Below are 20,981 nucleotides of genomic sequence, written 5' to 3'. Positions count from 1 at the left end.
ATTTAAATAATATACTTATATATAACAGATTTTGCCAGACACTCCAAACTTGCCGATCCATCCAAATGCACGTGTTACAGATATGATAGAGCCGGCTCTGCATATCATATATCTAGTCGACAAACTATTTATATATGATATTTAGAAAAATACTATTAGGCAAATTAGTATTAGCTTTTACCTTTAGACAAGTTATTTGAATTTTATACTGTTCGTGACATTATTTTCGTACTTATTAAAAGGCCTGCTTTTACGAAAAGACAATTTCATTTCTACTTTTATTTCTTAGTTGATATTGACGAAAACTGCTGAAACCCGAATTGTTAATAGGTATGGTATTCATGTAAATTGTAAAATATCTGTAGCGTATCAGTATCTAACGTTTAATAAAATCTATTAAAAAAAACCGAGGCAATGTTTTTCTTAAACTTACATTTCTGAATATTTATTATTATTATTATTATTATTATTATTATTATTATTATTATTATTATTTACAACACTAGTTATGCATATTATGGCTAAGCACGAAGGCCGAGAGTAAAGCTGTTGAGCTGATTAGAAACTGAGCAGACTGGGTAGCATAATGGTTATTACAACAAACTGGAGGTTCCGGTTAGATTCTCGGTACAGTAAAAGATTTCACCTTTGAATTAAGTCATCTTCCTTTGAGAAATGTTCCAAATTTTCCTTAAATTAAACTAGAATTTCCTAACACGAAGCTCTGAAGTCAAAGTACATTGAGGATTTTAAGTTTAGAATGAATGGTCAGCAACAACGCGAATTCCATACCGTTGTTCGATTTTTTCCCCCCATAGTCTTTTCGCTCACGCTGGATAAACTTACCACCATACAACAGTCACATTTAAATACTAGCAGAAAAGCTTGGCACTTTCATCCTTAATACGTCAGCTTCCATCACAGTTACTTCAGATTTTATAGACCAGAATTTGCTTCTCCCTGCACACACCCTTTACTCCCTATGCGTTATCAGTTCCAAAATATGTCTACCCACTCTACCCACTTGGGATCAAAAGAATTTAAAGGCAGTGCGATTTATAAAAAAAGCAAGAGTAATTTCTCTTCAAATATTCACTCCCATATGACGACTTACAGGATACCAAATATATGGAGATCAGTGGCAGTTCGTTTACCTGTAGTTCGATCCCAGATCGCGCCAAGTGAACTAAGTGATAGACAAACAGTGCGTGGATTTTTTCAGGGTTCTTACCTTTCCTCCTCCATTTCACCACCCACTTCATCATAATATTCCTTAGCTTCTGAGCATAATTGTGAAATTAAACTATATAGAAAAAAGATACTGGAAACTGCCCATGTATTGGCCTTGCCACTCTAAAGAAGAAATGGATGCTTTAATGTCAGCTTAAGATCTTCTGAGATCTACCGACTACATCGTACTTAAGGGGGCAGACTTTTTTTTTTTTTTTGGCCAGTTTTTCGTAAGTGAAAAGAGATAATGAAATGTAACTTACCTCAGTAATAGATAATGTTATTCAATACCCGAAAATACGAATCGGAAGAATTTCCATTGCTGCCATCCATTGAAATTAGTGTGACCAGAATTTGAATTACCCAAAAATCTAGGTTTTGGCAGCGACTAGAAAAATGAACTCACCGACAATTGATGACTTATGCTGTCTGTGTTATTTGTTAACTACTTTTTAAATATTTGTATTTTGTTTTGTAATAAAGAATACAAAATTTTTAATTATCACTAGAATTAAAATACAAATATTTAAAAAGTAGTTAACAAGGAACACAGACAGCATGATGAGTCATCAATTGCTGTTGGGTTAATTTTTCTAGTCGCTGCCAAAACCTAGATTTTTGGGTAATTCAAATTCTGGTCACACTAATTTCTATGGATGGCAACAATGAAAATTCTTCAGATTCGTATTTTCGGGTGTTGAATAACATCTATTACTGAGGTAAGTTACATTTCATTCTCTCTCTTCACTACGAAAAACTGGCAAGCTTTTGAAAAATATTTAGTAGTCTGTCCCCTTAATTCTATTATGGTCATGAAATTACACAAACATTTCGAACAGTAATATTTATTTCTGTAGAAGTAAAAAATAATTTGCTTCATTTTACAAATTTGATAGTTACATTTGTACAAAATAATTTGATGTGGACTCAACATAGTACTGATATTGCAAAAAACACTAAACTACAGATTTAATGTAACACACGCACACACACAACACAAATATACTGAAACTGCCGTAGAAATGGAACCGCATAATGTATACAACCAATCTAATTTCACTTTTTTCTTTCCTCAATCTAGACAGATATGGGCTGAATATATAAGTTACTTTAAAATTTCACAGTTCCTTTCTGAAAGACTATTTTAACTTCTAGAAGTAACTCTGTAGTGGCTAATTTTATTATTCCACTAATACTTTTCAAAATTAACAGTAACTTCTTGCTGTAGTTGTTAAGTTCACATTTCTATAATAAAAATTACAAAACACCTGTACACTACACAAAATCGAATTTACTATTAAATTTACTTCAACATGCACTTTGAACTTTCTGCACAAATCTCGAAGTTAACTGAATTCAAAGATTACCGCTTTCTCCTCTGTATGCAATGTTCATGTATGTTAAATTAACAGTGAAAGAAAGGAGAAAAGTTCCAAATGCTATTGAAATGATAAATTTTAATCCAAACAAGATCGATTTTTCAAGAGTTTTGGTAAAATTAACAAAATATCTAGGTACTACAATACTAAAATAATTGGCACTTTATGTTACTACTGGCATTATCTTTAAAGTAAAATCAGAGCTAATGAATAAATACTTTAAAACTCTCAGACCTTTAGTAAAATTACTTTTTTCAGTGTACTGGGTTTTATTCTACGAAAATCAAATATTTACTTAACATTATACCACGATGGCTCAAGACAAAAATTTGAACTTTCAGCAGAGATCCCTTACACTACATGATATGAAATGTACATACAAAATAGTCTTCACGGAAGACCAAAATTATTTATCATCGATATTTCACTTGTAGTGCCGATTTCTGTGACAATGCTAATATATTGGTAAAAAATATGCGAGATCTAGAAGATATTCAATCGGTAGGGAATATCACATTACTTCCATTGCACTCTGACTACTAAGACTGTTCTCGCTGAAAGTAATTATAGGAGTTTTCAATGGCGCATCCTGACTGCTTTCATCAAACATCACGGAGTTAGTGTCCAACACCCCATCACCATTACACATCGCTGATTCTTCTGTTTCCATGTCACCTTTCTGTTGGGCCTGTGTATCATCCCAATCAATTTTAACTCTCGTGACTCTTGGTTCAGATGCTAAGATGTTTCGAGTTACCTGAAAAACCAAGTTCCTAGATATACAAACTTCGAAAAAATTTCACCACACTACAGAAATCAATGACATCTAGAAATCAGTGACAATGACATTTAATAAAGACAATTCATTCCATCAAACAGTGATCAATTTCATTTCACACTATTTGTTCATAATATGCATTACACAAACGTTAAGTCAACCTAATCTATATGTAGTCTTGAACTATTATCTGTCGAGAAAGGAAATTTACACGTTTGAGTTATTCCTACAGCGACTTGTGTGGAGAATGAGAATTGCATTGGTCAAAGCTATTGTTTTGTAGGGAAAGGCAATGAAGTGGAATATGTTACGTAAGAGGAGATGTAGATACAAATAATGATCAGTGTAGGTGAATGGCAAATACACGAAAGAATCCATGAAAGAAAAATATACGAAATTCACGGTGAAAACAAAACAATGACAACGCATTCTGGGCGAAGTGATCGTACTTTAATGCGTTAAAGCAGCCCTCTAAGAATCTGGAAAACAATAGTCCGATTCCACTGAGTTTTTTCATTATTTTTACAATTCTTCATAGGCCGAACATTTACTGTCTAGCTGTATTTTACACTTAAGGTAGAAATGTCATCGTTCACGATATAATTTCGACGATGGAAGCTAAGTTCGTATGAACATAGAAACAAATGTTTGTAAGGAGGAACATACAATTATTACCTAGTAGGATGTGCAGAAACTTCATGTTTACAGCATATGTCCAAAACATTTATTCTAACGACTAAAGCCATGTAGAATACCTCGTCTGTGTGGTCGTTAAGAGTTAAAGCGGCCACATATTGACCAGACGAAAGCCAACCAAGCTGAGACAGAAGAGTATATCGATACAGGCTCATTTCTGAGAAGAAGAGTATTGCCTGTATTTCAGTCACAATTGAGAGCATATAGCACGTGATCGAGTGAATGTGGTACGAGAGTTTTACTGCTGTCCTAAACCTCGTCTCGGGTCGGCTGTTCTGGTATCTGATTAATACATGGCAAGTGTTACAACAGTTCAGCGTGGTGAAATTGTGGTCCATGCGTCAAGAGGCAAGAATGCATCTCAAATAGCCGCACTTGGTTGCGACTAACGAACTGTTCGCGAATGTTTAGATTGACACTAGGATGACTGAGCAAAATTAGCCAAATATTCAACCAGACCAGATAGAACTCGAGGGAAACGCTTAAAGACGTAAGGAACAATCCGATACGCCATAAATCAGTCTTCCAGGCCAAGGCTGTAGAATATGGTTATCCCCACGAAACCATATGGCAAAGACTGAGGGCAGCCTGAGAAACTGTCCTACCATCAAGAACCTTCTCACGGAGATGCACAATGCAAGACTATTAGAATGGGCATAGAGGTACACTGAACTCCCATACGAAAAATAGTATTTAACTATATCAAGTGATTATGTATTCCTATTGGATCAAAGAAGATATAAGAAGTTATCCCCTACCGGTCACGAAGGACAAGGTAAGTGCAGACGAAGAGTGTTTGTACTAGGATTGATTAAATCAAAATGATTTAAATCTAGTGTCTAAAAAATAAATAAATAAATAAATAAATAAAATAAATAAAAAAATGCGCAAAACAGAAAATACTATTTCTCACCATTCTGGGACACTAATCGAATGTAAGTTTGGAACTCGCATCTTAATTAGATTGATGGTAGGATCTTCATGATCAAGTTTGAACAAAGTATATACTGTAGTTTTATGGATTACATTAAATTGGCCACGAATTTTGACAAGATGTTGATTTAATCATTTCATATTGTAGTCCGCAGCAAAAAAACCTGCAACATGAGTATGTAAGTTTATTGTGAAACTACACCTAACAGCGCAAGGAATCAACATAACTTGTAAGTGGCACGAATCACGCCAGGAGAAACCTCGGCGTCCTCCCCTGCACATTTATTTTGGAACAAAAGACCGTCGTTTCACAATAAACTTACATGCTCATGTTGCAGATTTTTTGCTGCGAACTGTACAGGAAACTTTAGGAAAGAGCTTGAATCAATTTAACATTCAATACTAAACTTTTAGTTTAAAATTGTACTGTACATGTGTTAATACATTTTTTTTAACCGTAACTGCAACGTTCAGATATATATGCGGGCTGATTTTTTTTTTTTTTTAACGTAGTATCTATTTTAACACGAATTTTATCTTGTCACTGATAAAAATGTGTGTTAAGGGTGGGGGTAAAAATTTCAGAAAAAGTCTCAGGAGCCTCTCAAGTTAGAATGAAACTGTATAAAAACTTCTGATTAAAAATAATGGGACATACCCCAGAGTTTTCAAAAATTCCGCTAGGAAAGAGGCAGGGGATATTTATCTTTTCTTTACATTCAAATGAACGTGTCTCATCATAGGAAAAATGTGAACAGTGAGTTTTTAAAGTATCACTTAAGGGTCTTAACTACAGCGAAATTACACTACCGCTAATTTTAGAGTTTCTCTGTAATATTAATATATATATATATATATATATATATATATATATATATATATATATATATATATATATAAATAAAAGCAGAAACTGAATTAAACTATAATTTTGCATGTACTACCGTTATTATCACAACTCCTATATCTGATTTCGATTTGCAACTAAATTTAGCATTTTTTGCGAGTTCTGTAAATAGCGGCACCAAAAGCAGATAGGTGAATTGTGGTAAAGGTATCACATGCAAAGTGTGTTGTCTAGTTCACTACGTTTCTACTTTTCGAATATTTTCATTTGTTTTGAAGATATTACAGAAAAACTCAAATTAGCCGTAGTTTAATTTCGCTGTAGTGAAGACCCTTAACTCTCCGGATTTTATCTGGTCACACTCACGACAATTTATTTCTTACGAAGTGAGGTATTCAAAATTTATGAATAAGCGGTTAGCGTACGCGCCTTTGGCGCGGGAGACCCGAGTTCGATTCCCGGCGGGAGCTCATGTTCGGATTCCACGTTAATCAGTAGGTCCACGTCTCATATCGCCTCGCTGCTGAACGGGACGATAAACTCAAAATCAACTCAACTCAAAATTTATGAATATTATATAATGTAATCTCAAGCTCTTGGCAGATGAAACTATATAAAATCCTTTAAGTTGTGACATGTCTCCGAATTTTCGCAAATTCTGCTTGTAAAGTAGGAACATTCTAGCTTACTATTTTGTATTCATAAAACTACGAAAGTGACGACACGGTTGAACAGTTTAAAATTATTCTTGAACTTTGGTTGGATCTCCATTTTTATCATTAGCTCTACACTTTAATTGAAATGCTTATTCTAAGTAAGGAGGGGTAGGTTTTTCTCGCAAACACCCGCACAGCTTGAAAGAATCTTTTCGAGATAGCACTTTACTTGGGTTTATCTTTTCATTTCGATTCAAATACGCATTCTGAAAGTGTGGAAAAGAGGGCTGAAATATACTTTTCATGTATTTGCTGCAAACTTATTCTTCTCGTGCTAAGAACGGGCATTTCAGCTAGTAGTTAATATTATAAATACGAAGACAAATGAAAAAAGTATTTGGAAAGAAAGTCACAACATTCATTTGAACATCTTATTAAAATATTATGTATTATGGTATTTTCATCATACTGAGTGTAGAAACTTGAAATCAAATATTCATTAATGGTGATTTTTTTCAACCCTGGTTCAATGCACGGTAGTGCTGTGTTGTGTCTTGTAGACATACCCATGCGTGGCTACAAGAACATTCATGGACTGACCTCTACTCTCTCCTGATCTCAATCCAATAAAACATTTATGTAGTATCATGGTGCAGGAATGGGAGAAAAGATCAGAGGATAAACTATGCAACTGTATAAATACCCATATTCTAGAAAGATGGCAATACTATCCAGGGTTTCCCACTTATCTGGAGAAATTATTTCCCTGACTTGTCCCCGATCTTTGGCAGGAAATTCCCTGACTTTCATGACAGGAGTGATGACTGACATAAATAAGGAATAAATAACTGAAAACTTATGAGATTTTATAGAGAAATAGTAATTGCTCATACGTACATTCCACTTACCTTCCATAAAAATCTGAATAACGCCCATTATAATGGTTGGCTAAACTGAAAATTGTATACAATTAATGTTAGAAAAACATTTTATAAAATTTCACTGACTGATTTCCAGTCTTTCCCTGAGTTTTCCCTGACCAGTAGGAACCCGCTATCGCAATAATTCTGGTAATTTTCCTGCACTTGTTGCGAAAATGCAGTAACGACTACATATCCTATTGAAGCAGGTGGTGATAACGCCAAATTTTAATAGGAATGTTTTATTGTCTATATCTATTCACATTATCATTTGTAGATAACACGGTGGCAGTACATTAGTTTGGTCCAACATTGTGACCGTTGATTTTGTTCTCCCGTTCCCTGACGACCTTCCATTTCACTCCATCCCATTCATTGATTGATTACTCGCATTTACCAATTTCTTTAGCCCTAGCTAAATTATCTTAGAACGAACTAAAATAGTTCATTTTGTGTATCATTTCACGATCGTTTGTGGGGCCTAGTTTTTCAATTACATAATTATTAGGATAACGCTGCATGTGTGAACAGCTAGTTTCGCTGTTATTTTCATGTTCTGTTCATTGCTTGCAGAAGAGGAAATGACTTATAGGTATTCTCTCATTTCGCTTTATTTTTCATGGTTTATTTTCCAGACAAAAAACCTTTTTCCGAATGGAAAGAATAGGTTTATGGAAATTTTTGAACCCCTTTACTCTCTTAAGATATGAATTACAATATAAATTTAATGATAATTAGTTGTGACGTATAAAATTCACCCATGATAAAATTCCCTTTCCACCCATCATCCCCCATGCCGATGGGGGCTAAATTTGGACTTACATGACTTACTATTCATCGCAGCACCGACAAAAACTATGGATTTGAAATTAATATCTGTAGTTTTCAATTATTTAAGTTATCACTCATTTTCTCTCAATGACCTCCGCTTCCCCTCAGGATATGCATCATTTTAATCTAATACATACTGTAACCCACGGAAGCCCTAAGGCTCAATCATGCCAAATATTTTCATTGGTTCAGTGGTTAGTGCGTGATGCAATCAAACTTTTATATAACAGATTTTGTTTCGCATTTTACTAATAGGGCACGTCTGGATTATTTTTTAATTCTGTTTCATCCGTGCTCCGCTAGTCTTGTCATGTGACCCACTGATTTGAAAAGTTTCTGAGCACCTTAAGTGCAGTAGCTTCGATATTAATGTTAAGTCCTAAAAACGAGTTGCTATAATTCCAAATTTCCTCAGGTTTGTCTATAGGGAGACTTGTTCATTCTTATGAACAATACGCATATTTCATAAATCAAACTCATAATTAGCGTGAGGAGGATAGATATAAGGAATTTATAAGGATAGATATATAAATGGACATGCGTATTGCATGCAGATGGTTCAGGAATTTCGAGAGCGTGTCAAACTGCTGGCGTACTAGAAAGCACGTCAAACTTACTTGCATACGTCCTTTTTATCATGGGCTTCAATACCATCTACGAAACATTATCGGACGCGAACGCGAGAACATTTTGGAATATGACAGCTTTTGATATAGTAAAGTATGTGTTACTTAAGCATGTATCATCTTAGTTGTGAAACTTGGGAGCTTCCTTTGTCGTAGCACACTGCGAAGTGCCCTAATCAAGATTTCTTCAATAATTGAAAAGTTACATCTCACGAAACCTTGATCGGAAGAAGTTCTCAGAGTTCTCTTTGTAAAAGTTTTCTTAAAAACGGAGTTTTTAATCGGATATAATCCAGCACAACTAAGAACAGTTGCGGTCTGTTTTGTAAATGGTACTGTGTTAATTAACTTAAAGGCTGAAGGTTTAGTTCTGTTAGCTTGCTTTTCTTTTTTAACCAAAGCTTTATTTCATTTCCTATTTCATCCTACACCAATAGATGTGGCCAAGAATGTCTTCAAATGGTCTTTACAGTAGTTTCAAGCAGTAATGGTCTGTTCAGTTGAGCTTTGGTGCTGTTACATTAGCAAAAAACACTAAAAACTTCGAGGAATTAGCTCATTACTTAGTTTCGAATTAAAATTTTAACACACTCATTCTCGGTTTCAAGCTCTTCCTTTAGCGTAGAATATTAATACTTCGGCATTGGTTAACGCACCACAAAAAATTATATAAAGAGAAAAATTAGTTTCGAACTTATGCCCTATGGATTGAAAGTCTTATCTTAACCATCAGTCCACGGCCACTTCATCCTAAGGAAGATTTGACTATGGCAATTACAACATGTGCCATTACTTGCTAATCTTCTATGCGTGTTATTTTCATAGATATTTCATGTGTCTTATGTTATCACTTACCTTACTATATAATTTGTATTTACAACTTCTGACCCTCATAAGACTGTTTCCGACTAGTTGCCTTTCCATTCAATTACAGATTTGACCGAACTTTCCTTCTCCACACCAGTAGTTGCAGGATGCCAGATTTGATCTGATTTGATTTTACATATAGCGTCCCTTTAAGCATCAAGGCTGTATGAGAGACCTACAGCTAGCTCAGCTTGCTTAACATGTGTTGATTACAATTTTTTTTTTTTTTTTTTTTTTGCTTAATTTACATAAATAATTCTGGCGTTTGTTTTTATTGAATGTCATGATTTATTATTATTATAGGTGATAGCGGTCGTAATACGACGAACCAGATAAAAGCTTTTTTTGGAACAGCTTTCGGAATGAAGCGCTTCGTTTCCCCCCCCCCTCAATATCCAGTCGGCTAAATTATGACTGCGGAGATTTTTTTAATCATTTAGTTCTCTCTTGAATGAGGGGGCATTCACTATGTTTGAATGAGAAGACATTTAGATTTTTTTGATTCTCTTGAATGAGGGGGCATTTAGATATGCATTTTTGATTCTCTTGAATGATTTTTTTCTCTTTCTTTCTTTCCAGCTATCTAAGTGATGCATAACTGTGGATTTTTATTATCTAAAGAAGCTTAGGTAGGAACAGCCGAATTAAAGCTAGAAGAGAATTTTGGTTTTTAGCCGGTAGAGGATAGATTAAAGTCATATTCTGGGTGCAAATTTTAAAGTCATTTAGTCGAGTAAGCTGGCGACAAAGATAAAATACTAGGTTTGCTTCGGTCGGGAATCGAATGAGTCCTCTTCCGGAATAAGTGTTGACCGTTCGGCTGAATGAACTGACGGTCTAATAAAAGTAGATTAAAGAGTAATTTAATACGTGCAAGTATATTCATTTCGTATAAAAATTATGAAAGGTGTATATTACTTAAGGACTAAGAATTAACATCAAGGACAAATGTTTTTTACGTTTAATTTTCACTAATACAAAAATGCTTCCCGAAATATTGGATAGCCTCTATATCTTTCTTTTCCTTGTGTAGCTCAGTATAGAACAAGTTGTGTTTTTTTATATTTAAGAGACATATGAGACTCGAAACAAAGCTCCCACCGGGAGCAGGAATACCAGATTTACCAAATACGTTGTACATTGATAGTACAAGAAGCGTACCACCTACCTCTGAAAATCTATTGTTATGTAACTAAATGTAATTTAACATGAATCTTCAGCTAATTGAGATTTAGACCTGGGGACGATTTCACGGCCTCAAAAATTCTACCCAGCAAGGTTATAGCGGGTTTGATTGCGGGTATGCTAGGCGCCTATCAATACTATCGGTATTGCAGACCAATTGAGTAAAGTGTACTTATAGCTGCTCAGGTTTTAGTTGCATACGGCCGAGGATAGGGATTAGTATGTAGCGTACGTTATGTGCTTGCGTTTTTTTATCTTTCCATGGGCCAGACTTCAGCAAAGTCTTAAATATAGTATTCAGGTACATTTATGTGTATACAGGGTGTCTCAGGACGAAGGAGCAATACTTCGGAAAATGGTAGTATGGGTGAACATAAGCTAAAAAGTTCATATGAACAGGTTGTGAACCATTTTTTACTATATTGCACATTGCTCTTCCTATAGTTATTCTACAGAGGTAAGACATAGCGGATTTGAATGATGAAATAGCCTTTCCAACGGTATGCAATATCTGGCAGTGGGGACTTAGGAAGAAGTTATTGAGGGATATTTGGGAATCAGTGTTGCTACCCAATTTCTTTAAATAATTACTATTATCATTTTAACAAGACTGATCGTATTAAATTCTGAACCTGGCAAGCTCAGGCAGGAAGACAAGTTATAAAGACTGACATAACCATGAATTTGATCTTCGGTTTAGATCTTAATCGTTTGTGGTTTCCGAAGACCATACTGGCTTTAGCATCACTAATGGCAGTTGTTCAATTTTAGTTTCTTGAACGAAAACATTCTAATGAATTAGAACATTCCAGTTTAATTGCATTGTCGTTTTCTACTGACATTTGAAGCATTTTAGAACTTGTAAAACAAACGTGTAAGATTATTTTAACATCTCTTGAAATCTCAAAACTGAATCTGTTTAATTCAGATTTGTGGAATTTTCTTCTGCTCTATTTCAACGGTAATCTGTTAGGATTGTAGAATCCACTCAATTATATGCCTATTTTAGATTTCAGAAATTTCCTTACGTAAAGTAAAACCTTTGTGTAATGGTAAAATTTAAAAGAAACTTACCTTACTCCATTCTATCTCAGGTGGAGGATTTTCACGAAGTTCTGGATCAGTGTATTCGTTATTGATAAAGTAACCAACGCGTACAAATTCTTGACCTCGATAGCTACATGTCAAAAGAACTACTGTTACTCCCAAAGCATCTGCACAAGGAATCTTCGATGTATCCGGTGGGTCAGCCTGGTGAAATCGAAATAACATTATTTACTTTACAAAACTTTAGCAGTGTTCAATGAAAATGGTATTTTCGATCTGCACACTTGCTAAAAATAATGAATATATATTACGAGTTTATAGTTAGCCCAAATACTTAAGACCTTCAAAGTAATGCTTAGATTAATTTTTTGTTGCGGGATACCACCAATGTTCGGCTAATTTAGTGAAGTTTCAAATTTAAGACAAAGCTACTTACGTTAAAGTAATTGCTCGATATTGTTACATCATTCTAATACATTATTGAAATTCTGCTTCCACTGAAAGTTTAAACTGCCATCACTAAAAAATACGCAGGTACGATACTGCAGCAATGCCTATTGATGCAAAACATCTTCCCTTAACATTCCTTTCATTAACACCGATTTTTATAGATTAACATCCGACGTACTCCAAGTTGGCTACTGTATATTTGGAATCCTAGCTCTAGGAACTAGGAATCTTGGTCACTTAAGCTGACATTTAAAATAGACTTCTAAAGCGCCTATAACATCAGAAATTGAAGTTTAAAAGTCCCATAAAACAAATACATTGAAACATGTCTACGTTGAGTGTATTTTAAACTAAACAATTTAACATACCTACTTCTATTGCAGTAACTAATTAATATCTACGTATTGGTTTGTATGTTCAATATAATTAGCGTACGAGCCATCGGGAGATCCGGTTAGATTTTCGGTGGGAACACGTATTCAGATTTCGTGTTAATGTTGTACGTTCATGACTCGCACAGCCTCTGCTGAAAGGAATATGCAACTAATTCTTCCACAATTTAAATGTCCTTTCAAATGGAACAATATATGAAAATAAAATTGTCAATTTTAAGTAATATACGAAGTATCCATGCTGCCTCGCCCCTCTAAATAGAAATACACCAAAAGTGGTATTTAGTTCTGGAATAACATACTGTACATTCGCCCTGCTAATGGGTTCTGACCAAGCAATAGCAAGTTTTTTTATTCGTTGCAACATGAATTCGATCCTCATGTTATAAATTTCCTACAAGTGGATTCCAAAAGTCAGAGTACAATAGCTCAATAGATTTATCCGGAGTAGGCTACCAAAGGTCTTCCCCAATCTATTCATACAGTCGCCGACAAAAGACAAAGTAATAGTCTCATTTTTAAAGTTACTTTTAATGGAAAAGCTTTTACCCTTTTGTGTTTATAGACCTTCTGAAGTACAACAGTAAAAGTTGTAACGAAAGGATTTCCAAAAAAATTAGATTACGTACACAGTGAAGGTGTAACTGGTGTCCCACTAATAAGAGTTAAATTTAATGTTAAGAGCATAATAATACAGTTTCAATGCGACTAAGTTTCAAGATAGGAAGGTGGGAAACTTTAGTAGTAACAGAATACGAGTTAACTGGGAACTGCAGGTTCCAGAAAATAAGGCCAAGATATATCAGGGTGTCTACTGAAATTCCAAAATCAAATTTCGTGACTTTTTCGTGACCTTTTCTTTACCAAATCATAAAATTTCCTAACATCTTCAAGAGCTAATTTGGGTGCGAATTAGGCCGAATTTTCATCCATGCGATAGAAACGTAAATTTGCTTGCGATCTGGTAGCGTCTAAAGCCGACCATAGACATTTTTGGTGGTGAATTTTGACGTTCTATAGAACAATTTTCCAATCTGTATTTGTAGTTAAAAAAAAAAAAAAAAAAAAAAAAAAAAAATCGTAACCCAAAAGGTAAATTTCTTAACTTTCATGACCGTTTGATTTCGTGACCGATAGACACCCTGTATATAGGTAACCAAGTTAGCAGGTTATACTTATTAATACTTTCATATATACTCTTCAACTTATTACCTGAAGTGCAACTGAAGCTCTTATGTATTCGAATCGATAGGAGGCAATACCTTTTGTGCATTTTGTTCTGATTTAAATATTAGTGAAGACTCAGTGAAATTTGAAAACCCCGGTCTAGAAAGCAATAACTGCAAAGGAGTAACTGCTGACAATATATCTGTAAGCAGTATGGCGAGCTATAACTGGACTAACGCTAAAAGTTTAGTTTTCACAGAAGAGCTGTCACAGAAGAGTTCATTAAATAGAAGTTCATTATATCAATATTTGTTGTTACTACAAACAATCATTGCGAAAATTATATTCTAAAGCTGTCGGATTCCTTGTTGTTCTGAATTAGATACATCAATCTAGGTGAACAGAAACAGTCATACTAAAATTTGTTACATATGAATCATGGCCTGGGCGGATTTTTCTCCAGTTCATGTAATTTTAGAAATTTATTATGTACTGACATATGTATGATAATTCTTTTTAAATTTTGTAAATATCCTCGTAACAAAAATCTGTTAGAATAGAAAGTGATAACATTAGTAATGAATTTCTACTCAATCATTCTTTCTGTTCCATTGTTGATACTATTTTGTTTTATCCTAATTTCTCAACTTTTTCATTTTTTATTAACTTCCAGATTTACCTAGTTTCAGGGCTTATCTACTTAAATATTCTATAGCCATTTTCTACACCGATATTTGAGGGGGTGACAAAAATACTAAATATGGTCATGGTTGGAAATGCTCAAAGTAATTAAATTTAGCGATCCTTTGCAACACTGGCTGAGTGACTTCAAGGCTCTTCCCCCGAAATTAAACCTGGAACCATGTACATCTAAGGCGCGCTCTAAATAATACTTTTCCCCCTTAATGTTCTAGTGAACTACAATCAGAATTTCTTCCCTGTCATTCCCTTGGGCTGGAATTCCCAAATTTGTGTAAATATTCACATTCCATAAATGAGAAAGCATCCCACATATCAAATTTCGCACTTGCATACATCCGCATTGTGATACTGAAAATTTTATTAACCACCTCTAATCCACACTTCTTAAGGGTGGAACCTCAATTTAGTCTGTACATATTCTAGGGTTAGGGACATTCATACAAAATTTCAACTTCCTCGGTCGAATAGTGTCAATTTGATCACCTTTCCTTTCCAGTTTGCCTTAAGTAGCTGTTTCGCAAAACCCCGTGGTACCCAATCTATAAGCCTTAACAAAAAACAGTCCTTTGTTCCAAGTGATTTCTGATAGAGAAAAGGAAAAAAATGAACCCAACTTCCTCCTCGCTTTGATAAATTTTTACTTGTTTCCTCAGATTTAGCAACCACAAACTCAATTTACAATGGATTAGTGAAAGAAATTAGAAATAGAATATTAAGATGGTTTCTTTTAAAATGTAAGTCGTGGTCTGTCTTGCAGGACGTATCTGTAAAAGTCTGTGTAAGAATAGCCTCTGCAGCTTTTGAACATGAAACTTCTGCTGCGAAGCAAAATCGCTAATCCCTAGTCTACGCTCGACAAGTGAAAACTGGTTAATCTAAGTACCTAATTTTACGCTTGGAATTGTCTGGACCTACGAACTTTGCCCTTCACTACGCCAATACAAATAGGTACTTCAGTTTTAATGAATAATCAAACCTAAGACCCACTGGTAACCAGTGTTGGGTAAGTTACTTGTAAAAATGTAACGCGTTACAAGTTACTTTACTTTCTCTTAAAATGTAACGCGTTAGTAACGCGTTACTTGCCCCCCAAAAGTAACTTACTTTACTTCGAAAGTAACGCGTTGCTTTAAGGTTCGAAACTTTAAAAATGTGAAAAAATTAAGACTTCAATTTTCCGTACTACTATTACTACCGCTATTATCATTATTATTATTATCATTATTATTATTATTATTATTATCATTATCATTATTATTATTATTATTATTATTATTATTATTATTATTATTATTATTATTATTATTATTATTATTATTGCACGTTCTGAATCGCTTTATGTAAATGACATACTGTGTTACAAGTACTGATGGACATGAGCGAGTTCGAGCAGGTTTTCTTTGACACTCGATTCGACTAGAAACAGACATCTTTGAGCTCGACCCGAGCACTCGACTCGAAAAATTTCCTCCAACCCGACTCGAATTAAGGTCAAGTTCCGAGTCGACTCCAGCCAAATCCGGTGTGTAGTTTCGAGTACATTTTTCAAGTATATTACGTAGACAGTATAATTATTATCAATGACACTACTACTACAACTTTTATTATTATTATTATTATTATTATTATTATTATTATTATTATAACAACACTGTATATAAAAAGAAAGATAGTCGGTTTGTATTTGAATACTAAAAAACTAGTTGATTACCAACCTCGGTAGTCGTGAAGTCTAGGAGTCAAGGACATTGTTCACGAGCTTCTGAATTTGGGTTGAGCGTCTAGGTTGAGTTTTCGGGCTCGAGCCAAACACTGTTAAAAGTTACAGGGCACTGGCCAAATATCTTCAAAACTGCTCGGCCCGGGTTTAGAATTGTAAACGACTCGAGCAGCTCGACTCACAGCTCATTCACTATCGATCCGAACCGAGAAGTGCACCGATCCAACATCTCACCCAACCGACTCGGCTAGAGCCCTCGGCTCGGTTGAGCCGAACCGAGCAAATGGCTCATCCCTACCAAGCCAGCTCCAGCCGATGGTTCACCTCAAGTGAGCCAGCTCGAGCCATCTTCTCAGTTGAGCCAAGCCAAGCTGAGCTTGTTATTAAAAAAAATCTCTTGTGGTCTCGTTATCGAGACGAGACGAGATGCGAGCAGTGTCCCCTCTCGTGAGCAACACTAAAAGTATTCCATGGCTTTCGTTTTCCAGTGTAAATAGGCCATGAAAACGAACGAGCAATTTATCAAACTCGACTGGACTCTAAACTCGACTTGAGAATATTACCCTTGACCTGACTCGTGTTCATCCCTATGCGTTAGAAAAAATGGTTGCTTATTATTATTCTGCTAAACTAATTATATAATAATAACAATGTTGTTATCTAAAATTAAAAATAAAGAATATAGAGAAACATTACACTACTCTATAACGGGACTCTAGGATAAGCAAACTGATCTGAAAGAACTCCAATTTTACACCACATCAGCAAACTATTTTCTAGTAATAAGGTAGGCCTGCTCATCAAAACAGTTTATTCATATTATCTGCTTACTGTAAATCGTTAATTATGGCACCCTAGTTGATGATAAATAGTTTCCGCCGGGGCACTTCAGACACTTTACTTTTAAATTCTGTCCACCATCATCCTCAGCTCTTAAGAAAAAAGTATTTTTTCAAATGTTCGAACGGTAAAATATTTTCGTTCTCCATCTTTATAAAAACAACACCAATCAAAGTAAAATAGACTACCGGTATCATTGCACTCCTAGCTCACTCACTGAATGTATTGATTTGGAACTGTCAAAATCTACGACAAAATCTTCCAGGTGCTTGCAATCAGTACACGTGATTTCCCTAAGGCTGTCCTCATCTTCAAAAAAACAGCAAGTGGCACTACGAACTTATCTGTTTCTCTATGTGTCTGTGACTGTCGGTCACTGACATATGTAGTTCATGCTCGATTGTTTCATTCTGTGAAATTCATTTACAGGAAAGAAACATTTGTTTCCGAAAAAACAAAAAATATACATATATTATAGTTACTCATCCGAAATGTAACGCGAAAAAAGTAACGCAAACTAGGTACGTTACTTAAAAATTTGTAACGCGTTACCGTTACAGTTACTTTGGAAAAAATGTAACGCGTTACTAGAAAACGTTACTTAAAAAGTAACGCGTTACAAGTAACGCGTTACTTGCGTTACGTTACTTCCCAACACTGCTGGTAACTATCTCCAGATTTCACTGATACTTTACATAATATCTAACGCTTGTTCTACGGAGAGAATCTGCTTCCTTCGCGACTCCAATGGTTGCTTGTATCTCTTCACGAACGAAATTCAATGAATGCTATGCATGGATTGTTGGGTCAATGACTACGATGTATGTCCTGTGCGATTTGTCGAACAAGTATATATTTTGTAGGTGTTACGAATTCATAAGCTACATCCAGATATCGCATAACCTTACATCCACTTTTCAACTACTATATCGTTCGTTCTTCCCGTTGCAAGTATTCTTTGTGGCATATCCTAGAACCTTTAACACGGAAACTATCGTATTCCATGTTTATCAGCTTCCCTTCCTACTTGTCGAACATGGCTGCGCAGTAACGTTCTTTGTTTTTACACGCATCTCAACCTCCAGCTCAACCGTAATGACTGAAAAGCCTATTTTTCACCATTGCATTTCCAAACAAAGTTAATATCAAGATTTTCTAGCTTCCACAAATACTTCTTTATTACAAAGAAATCTGCTGGAAGCACAGTCAAATTTTGGAACAAGTTTGGAAGGTAGCTGTGTCAATTTCTTTCTTTACCAAGCTCATCAATAATGCTAAGTATTATTGAATTAGTGTACAAAAAGAAAAATTCTTGTCCCACATGGAATAAATGTGGAATTCCATTAGGATCAATGATTATTATTATTATTATTATTATTATTATTTTAATTCCAAAATAATTTTCTCTAAGTAAGTGCTTGGCTGCAAATTCAATGTTATTGCGTTTAGAAATAAAGATTTGTAAAATTTCATCAAAATCTAAGCCTCGACTTCAGATTTAGATATGGTATACATCGAATTGTAGGGTATATTAAAAATTGCTCTACAGTATCAAATAAGTAGGAGGTAATTTTTTTAGCTAGTTTTTCCCCCCCTCAGGACAGTTTGTTCTGATTACGATCACCCATATTTGTTTTAATTTACGTATTTGATTACTATCACCCGTATTTGATTTTTCCAGTAATTTGCGGATTAACATACTTTTCAATACTTACTGAAATTTTAAAATGTGTTATGAACAATTTGCTGAACTATATTTCAGATACTTACTGTCCCAAACATTCCAGTTTACAAAAACATATCTTCCTACTCATTGGAGTGCAACTAACGTGCATGTGTGGTCTTTTTCATTTCTAACTCATTGTTAAGTGAGTTCATACATTTTACGTTCGCAATGTCAATTTAAGAATGCTAAACTATTGTACGCTCTATATACTTCGCAATCTTACTGTAAAAATTTATATCTTGCATTCTTCACTAATATGTAAGAACTCGGGCCTACAGGTTGCGGAACATCTTAAAGGGTGCCGGTTTCGAATTGTTACTATATATTTAATACAAATTAAAAGTTTCAATATATAATGAAAGTAACCAATTTACTATCTGGTGAATGTAACTTACAAGTCTTATGAGGGAACATACTGGGAAGTTACATGTCTAGCTATAAGTTAATACATTGAGTGTAGTATCTTCTGGATTTAATAGCAGGGCTCAGTGGTCTGGTCTCTTGTAAATAGTTGAAAAGCGGCCAAAAGCACACGAAAGTGACTAAAATCTCATCATGCCCCTTTTTCCTGTCAATTTCTCCATCACCTCTCTGTTTTGTTAATCTTTTCTTCTTTACTTCTTTTTGAGATTCCTCCTCCCTTAGGTTTCCTAAGTATGCTTTGTAGTTACGGTAAGCAGACTTAGCAGATGTAGGAAGCTTCTGAGTGAGTGGAACCAGTTCTGGCCTATTTCCGAATTTCTTCATCCCAGGCATCATACATGAGTTCTCAAAGCCGTGAAATATTCAAATTCACCTACTCTTAAGAACATACAAGAAGCATAACACGACGAACACGATGAACCACACAAACAACGTTGAGCGGAGCGTTAACTATTATGAGAGAAAACTAACAGACTACTATGATAAAAGAAAGAATAGACAGGAGGGTTCTCAACCCCACTTTGAGAGCTTAAGCATCCAGCAACCATCCACTGTGCTTTAAAAAGAATAAAAGCTAAAGTGAGAATAAAGCTGTTTAACATGTGGCAGCAAGTACTGAAGCTTTCAGATGAGTAATGAGCAGGGCCCGGATCTTGTTGACAAGTCAACTTTTTTCTGTTATGCATAGGACAAGGCAACTTCAAATAAAAACGTTATCCGTCAACTCAAGGTTCTGAAAGTGTATTGTTTTAGGGTCAACTTTTGGTCACTTTTTGCCTTTTTGAAGTTTCAGGTCATTTTTTAAATATTTTAAGGCAACTTTCAGGTCACTTATGTTCCTTTTAATCTTTTTTCTTCTACATAAGAAACTTAAAAACGAACATTGGTTACAGATTTGAAAAATACGAAGTTATATCTTTTCCTGCTTTCTTTCTATTGCGGTGAAAAACTGCATTTCTAAAAAGCTAATGAACACTAAGCTGTAGCTTGTCTCTTTAGGGGTAAAGATTGGTAGGTGTCCAAGCAGATTGCTTTGGATTATTGACCAAAAAGGATGTGATCACGAGAATAACAGTGGATTAGAAGACTTACAGAGATGTTAGTTTTTTTTAAATCTATTATTCTCATGTATTCAGTCTACACTTGCGAACTTCTTTAAGTATGCTCCTAGTTTCAATTCGTTAGTGAATTGACTCTTACAATACGTACAATGCCGTACAATGAACTGATCAATAGACCAACTAACTGAAACAAAACTTTTGAGAATGAATGAGAAATGGTAATTAAAATCCAATATATATTCAAAAAATGACAATTTTTAACGAAATAAAAGTTTTAAAAAAAAGTACATTTTAAGGTCAATTTTCGTAAATTTTAGGGTCATTTTACAAAAATTTTAGTGTCATTTTATAGGTCACTTTTTAGAAAATTTTAGGTCAACAAGATCCGGGCCCTGGTAATGAGTAACAAGTTTCTGCCTTTTCTATTTATTTCTATATTTTTCTTAGAGAACTTCCAATGCAAAACAAATCACACGAAAAAGTCACTTTACCTCCCAAAAATAAC

General features: G+C 34.7%; 1 protein-coding gene across 2 annotated transcripts in view; it reads right to left on the bottom strand.

Moving 5' to 3' along the window:
* Positions 1–2,059: 2,059 nt before the first annotated feature.
* Positions 2,060–20,981, bottom strand: part of LOC145686256 (histone chaperone ASF1A-like) — a 67,333-nt gene continuing 48,411 nt past the window's right edge. For both annotated transcript variants that reach the window (XM_081759370.1, XM_081759371.1), the window contains 2 exons: positions 12,023–12,199; positions 2,060–3,366 (listed from right to left, as the gene is read on the bottom strand). In XM_081759370.1, the coding sequence (XP_081615496.1) occupies positions 3,121–3,366; positions 12,023–12,199 (423 nt within the window). In that variant the 3' untranslated portion in view covers positions 2,060–3,120. The remainder of the gene's footprint in view (positions 3,367–12,022; positions 12,200–20,981) is intronic.

Source organism: Thermobia domestica, chromosome 5 (assembly GCF_964235325.1).
Source record: "Thermobia domestica chromosome 5, izTheDome1.hap1.1, whole genome shotgun sequence".
Classification (NCBI taxonomy): Eukaryota; Metazoa; Arthropoda; class Insecta; order Zygentoma; family Lepismatidae; genus Thermobia; species Thermobia domestica.
This window is presented reverse-complemented; position numbering and strand designations above follow the sequence as displayed.